The following is a 6697-nucleotide window of genomic DNA, read 5'->3' on the forward strand; positions in this document are numbered from 1 at the left end:
CAAGAAGGGGCAAGAGAGCAAGTTCTACGGAGGTAATTAGCAAGCATGGAACTCACAATTTTTACATGAATAACAACTATCCCCACCTGGTGAGTAATCAGAAGGAAAAGGACTTTCAGTTTTTTTATCTATGAGATATTATCACCAGTTCACCACCGAGTGAAGTCATCCTATTTTCTGAAGTATTTTCACAAGTCAGACACGTTAATGGAGCACTCATATATCCCATGAAGAATATTCCCCGGTAGATCAACATCCGAACTAAAAGATGTGAGTGTTTGCAAGTGCAAGTTCTCCCAAGCTAATCAAACTAAACTAGGAAGGTAGCAAACAGAGAATTCTACATGATTCCATCACAACTAAATATTACAGGCATAAAATCATAAAAATATGCATAAAATTTAGCCATACAATTGCTGCAATAAACTAGCAGTAGCAAGCGTATAATGCTGAACATTATTCATTTAGTCATGACTATATTTCTGCAGGTGATAACATCAGCTGTCTCTCTGTTTACAGAAGATTTTCTTTTCGTGACAGGGATTATGGTCCAGAATATTTTAGGAAAAAAAACCTTCAGCCACAGATAACGGAACAGAGCAAAAAGCACGATTCCCTACCATTTTTATTCAAGGTCACTTCATTTCTTAGAAACCATAAATCAATCTCCATAGTAATAAGCACTGCCAACCATCAGAGCAACCGTCGCACCCTGAACTACAACACGAGCCCTCATTAGCTTCTGTCCCAGTTGAGAATTTCCTTGTCTGAAGCTGATCAGGCCCGCTGTAAGCACACCAGCGGTAAGAAGTGCACCTGAGTAATTCTACTGTTAGATATGAATGTAGAAAAAATACAAAAAGAATTAAGAATAAAGGTTCCTATGGATGAACATCTCCAAAGAACAGAAATAGGTAATAATGTAATTTGCAGCTATGTCCCACTCAACATGTTTCAAACTATAAGAAGTTACAATTATCCAAAATGTGCATCAAAATAATAAATAGATGTACCAATTACCAGCAGCGATAGCTAAAGTCCACGTATATAGGCCTTTAATCTGCTTTTTGAAAAATAAAATTTCTCCTCAAGTTGTCATATTGAGCTCCATATATGCTATTAAGTAGACAATTTCACAATCGAAAATCTGTGGCTTGGGTAAACACCTTTGCTTATGAAATTAAGAATTTTAGGATAATAGATCACCCATACTCAATCAACTTATTATATGATATCCAGTTTAATTTTAACAATCCGTTTTGATTTGATTTGATAACAGCCATCATGAAGTAATACATAATTAACTTGACATAATATTGGCTTCAATATGGTGATCCAAAAATGAAATAGATCTGACCGCTAGCCTTCCTTTTTGATTCAGAGGAATTTCTCCCTTCGTCTTGATGCCTGCTATCTTCCTAAACAGGAGAGAAAAGAAAGAAAGCCCCAACCTCTTCCTTCCTATACTCAGAGTCATCTTCAAAGGTATCCCAACACCGGCCCCATCTCTTAGTCAATCCGCTACGCACCTTAAGCGCTAGAAGGAATCCGGAAGGAGGTGAATCCCTTAGAAGTTTCGATCTTCCCCCAGCCTTGCCAGTCCCCCATGTACTTCGCTTATGTATTCACAAGAAGTTAAACCTTTCAAAAAGTACCACAGGACATCACCTAACCTGCTAGTAATTGCATATATGCCATTATCCAGGGCAAACCTTCAGCATGGGATTTCTCTCCAATTTAGGTATTCAGGTATTCTCACAAGTAATTCTTCTATGTCCATGCTCATCCAAGGATGACCACATTAGTCCATATCATACAATGTATTATGGTATGTAACGTGCAAGCAATATGGGCATGGTGCAAGCAATATGGGCATGGTACAGGAGAATGCACCATTATACTGTTTGTGTTGGATTGCATTGCTTTATGTTGAGCTGTAACAGTGCACATTTTCTCAATGTACAAGGTACAATACAATTAAAAGCAATACAAAGCTATAAACTAGTTTCTCATTTTTAACCCATGCCTGGTCATTCCTAATACGCCTGTGTGCGCACATGTATCATCAATATCTCTCTGCTTGAAGAAGCTAAAATATAAAAGGATATGTATAGATATGTCCGGTGTATGCCAAGAACCTTCGATATCTAGTTGCTTGATGAAATCATGAACCTAAACCTTAAAGGACATATTTGCTAGACATGCATATGCACAAGTGCAAATGCGCAGACATGAATGCACACAAGCGCAAACACTCACACATGCACACAGCCATGCACCCTCCCATACCACACCCACCTAGATTGATGCATATGCGCACACACACATCTGCACAGATATCCACATAAGCACAACATGCATGCAAGCATCCAGCTTGAAGAAGCTAAACGATGTAGGACATTTATCAGGAACTTGCACCAATGAAGTTAGAGAAGTAGAATGTTATAAGCATCAATCCAGTCCATACAAACTAGTGGTGTCAGGATGCTAATTGGTAAATGTACCCTAGAATGCCCATATGGCAAAATCTGGTCGGCCACTCAGTTCTTAAGTATCATATGGCTGACAAAATATGAGAGTTCAGCAACCATATCATTTCCTTTTTATAATATTAAACCCAAGGAACTGAAGAAAGTGCTAAATTTATTTTTGACCCTACACTGATTGTCTTGCCAACAAGTGATTCAACATTTCTCGATACTGAATAGTATCACACCAGGTGGGAAGAATCATACACATATCCGTTCCGTATATGCTTTTAACTTATTTTAGGCTTATAGTTCTGCCTAAGCAAACAGACAGGCTTATAATGCTGCCTTGCTTACTGGATCACAACCACACAGGCAGACTTAACACATAATGGTTTGCCAACAGTGCAGTATGTGAATGTGCATCTGTCATTCGGATTGAGTGCAGCTTGAGCTCAAGATCCATGTCCAATGTCCCCTTCTCATTCTACTGCTCAATTCCTCTCTATTTGTACCTGTAAATCTAGAGGGATATATGTTTTACATGGCTGTTTCAATTTAGAGAAAATCATGAAAATTTGGCCCACATGATTTACCAAATTATTAACGTTATGATGCACCCTTTTTGCATATTCCCAAACAACCCATCTTTTTACAAGACCAGAATAGTCACCCGTGTTCTTCCATCCTAGTTTATAGAACTTCCACTTGGAATTTGAGAGAAGTCTCAACAGTGCCATGAAAGTTAATTAGCCCTTTAGGTCTTAGTGAGAAGTCCAAATAAGTGCGCTACAAAGGAACTCATTCAAAAATTAAGGAGGATGAGTTATTAAGGTCCCAATTCATGGATCAGCACATTGAATGAGGCATGTGGATCATCGCATATGTTCCACAGATATGGGGAATCAAATTAAGTATGCATATCTGTCCTTTGTTACTTTTGTTCCACTTTGCCAACATCTCATCCCTGACTGTTGGGAGAAACATGAGGTTGATCCACACTCAAATTTGCATACTAATCGAGAAGCCCAAGCCAACCCCATGCTTAAAAGAAAGATTATGTTAGCTTACAAGTCCCTCCATCTGCAAGTTTCTGCTACAATCCAAGTGAAGGCTGATGCAAGTAGAATCCTGATCCTACTTGCTAGAAACACTTCAAGAATTTGACGAGCTCATTTCTTCTATCCTGAGAATAAGCTACCACTAAAATGTCTACATTTGTGCTAAAGTAATGTAAAATAAATGTAACTGGTGGCATCCTAAGTTCTACTTTTTTTAATTTATCTATTCAACTCCATTAAATTGAATAATTAGTGAAACTCTCATCAATCAATATTGAACTATTTTAAAGCACATGATCTTATTTTGTGTTCACACATATGGAAACAATCGATCATGCTTATGCAAAGCCAAAGAAGTTCTCCAAATAAATTTTTAAATACTGGTTGCCTTGAATGCTTAATTAGCTGACACACTTAGGATCGTGTTCCAGTATTGTTGTTACTAACCTATATTTTCACTATAGGAGGTGCTACCCCTGTCACTGGGAGTCAACTGCTACCACCACTCAACCTTGAAGGGGCAATCCAAAAGAAAGATGTTTTGTATCATAGCGTAATTTGCTCTGCACTTTCCAACACCCTTTATGAAATTTTTTGCACCTCCATACCATAGGTGAGTTGTGGGACTTATTAAAAATATGGAAATGAAGATAAAAGTCGAAAACAGCACATTAAAAGGAGATATATTGAGCAGAGATGGTTAAGGAATAACCAATGATAAAGTAAACACATGCGCTACATACTCTGACTTTTGAAATGAGTCAAATGGGAAGTAATTTGATGAGAAACTCCAAATTGTTGACGTCATAGATATGCTATTTCTTAAGTAAATCATTTATAGAACCCTAAAACATAATGAGATCTGTTAACCATAAGAAATATGATTGTGTCATTTCAGATAAGATAAATGGGGAAGAGGGAAAAGTATATGCTGAAATCCAAAAGAGGGTAGGAAAGGGAGCGATAAAAAGCATAATAAATCTGCTACTCCACTAACAAATCTGAAACCTTAATCAGAGATAAACAAAAAGACTAGATGCTATGTATGATACACTTGAATAGTTTAGAAGGAATTATGACTAATAGGCCTTTAAAGACTTTGAACAATCATCCTAGTCTGCTGGCAAGCATGGAAACCATAAAAAGCAATCACACTAAGATTGGTGAAAGGTCTGTTCAGTAAACAAAAGGTTAGTCTAGCACATAGATTGGTGAATTCATGCAAGTGATAAAGGTGATATTTGCATAGTCAAATCCTTACCATCCACTAAGCAGGTTTCCAGGTGAAACGTTGAGATTAATGCTATTGTGGAATATCTAAAAGGAAACAGAGTAAATTATTTCAAAACACTGTTTTACACCATAAAATATAGTATTTGGCACAAGTTAACAAGAACTTAGAGTTATGTGTGTTACTAATTAGATATGGTATAATGATTTCTAAACAAATAATACTATTCTAGCTATATGATTATATATGCTTGCAATAACCAGCCTGCTGCCCGCTCACAAACACCCCCTGCCCTCCCAACACACAAACAACACCAAAAACACTGTTGTGACCAGACAAATTGACCTTTCCTTTCACTAAGACACATATACACACAAAGAGCATGCACAGAAAAAGCTACCAACTAATCAGCCTTAGCTCCTGGTTTATTGGGCATAGGCTTTGTAAAAAGAAAGGTCAATTAGTAATGGTCAGAACTCAGAACAATGTTTTTTGGTCCACGCCAGAAACACTGTCATGACCATACAAATTGACCTTTCTTTTTCTTAGGTCTATGCTCAAAAAAAACACCGCACCACCCACACACACACACACACACAGAGAGAGAGAGAGAGAGAGAGAGAGAGATGACAACAAAAGCTACCAACTGCACTTAGCTCCTAGTTTGCTGAGAATACGTTTAGCAAAAGAAAGGTCAATTTGTATGATCACAGCGGTGTTTTAAACAGACAGGTTGGACTAGTTAATCAACCCCTTGGCCATCCCCATAACTTAATTAAACCAGTAATGCTAAAGAAACACTCAAAACCATCCGAACCAGCCAGTGTTTTACAAAATGGTGATCTAATCAGGTTTTGGAGATCCAAGCCTTCAATGTACCAACTGCTCAAAGAATATTGCCCTATACTTAAACCTTGTTTCTTTAAAATGTATGTGGGTGATTTAGTCCTTATGTCTATTGAACCAGTTTTCATCTATTGTTAATTTGTTTTCGCCTATGATATTGGAGGCAGTGATCACATGCTCATCACATGATGACCAAAGTTAGATTTATTTCTTGGTCCATAAAGGATACAAATTACATAAACATGAAAGCACCAAATTAATATGGAATATATGGTTAACATTAAATAAAAATTAAAGATCTTGGAGGCTTTCACCATTCGGAAGGGAACAGGCGTACTTGGTCTCACTCATATTTATCTTTCATATTGCCGATCACCCCTACTCTTATCTCTTTTTTCCCGTTTACTATGTGTGGATGCCCCATCCGCTTGTTTCTTTTGATTGGACAAACAAAGAAGGCCCCCCCACCTCACTTTTTTTCCCAGGGGTGCAGGGGGCAGCATCTCTTTGGAGTTCCTAGTCAATTGGATAATTCTAAAAAATATTCAAAGAGCCCTTGGAATTGGAAGCTAAGGAATGGTGATTATGCACTAACAATGCAATCATATAGATCATGATATAATGGCCATTACCACGTAGCATTGAGTCATATTCATATTAACAAAAATCAATTACAAATCAAAACCGTTTCAACCAAACAAAAAGGGGTTTGGGGTTTCACCCAAAATTCAGGTTAAATGAAGTAAAGATCCAATCAACGTTTGACAAAAAGATGCCAGCAATCCAATGATCGTATACCTACGAAAAATCTTGTAAAGAAATGCATTGAAATTGGAAAACAGTAGAAGGTTTGGGTTTGGGGGAGATTTACCGACGGGGACGAGAGGGTTCCTGACGGGCTTCTTCTGCTCGAAGAGGTCCTCAAGCTGAGAGTCGGCGGCTCCCATCTTCTCCATTCATACGCCGATGAATCCTAGAGAAGGAAAAAAAGAGAAAACTTAAATCTAAACCTTGGGACGGAAAAATTTGTTAAGATTTTACTTTTTGCTTCTTTTTCCCCGACTCGTCCACCCAGGGGCAGAAGCCACCAC

The 6697-nt window shown here is 37.8% G+C and overlaps 1 protein-coding gene across 1 annotated transcript; it reads right to left on the reverse strand.

Moving 5' to 3' along the window:
- Positions 1–366: 366 nt before the first annotated feature.
- LOC103710044 (RING-H2 finger protein ATL48-like) lies at positions 367–6697 on the reverse strand. Its single transcript, XM_026805792.2, has 2 exons — positions 6478–6697; positions 367–816 (listed from the first exon to the last, which is right to left on the reverse strand). The coding sequence occupies exons 1-2, from the start codon at positions 6560–6562 to the stop codon at positions 662–664; spliced, it is 240 nt and encodes a 79-aa protein (XP_026661593.1). The 5' UTR covers positions 6563–6697; the 3' UTR covers positions 367–661.

The sequence above is a fragment of the Phoenix dactylifera genome, unplaced genomic scaffold (genome assembly GCF_009389715.1).
Source record: "Phoenix dactylifera cultivar Barhee BC4 unplaced genomic scaffold, palm_55x_up_171113_PBpolish2nd_filt_p 001950F, whole genome shotgun sequence".
In the NCBI taxonomy this organism is placed as follows: Eukaryota; Viridiplantae; Streptophyta; class Magnoliopsida; order Arecales; family Arecaceae; genus Phoenix; species Phoenix dactylifera.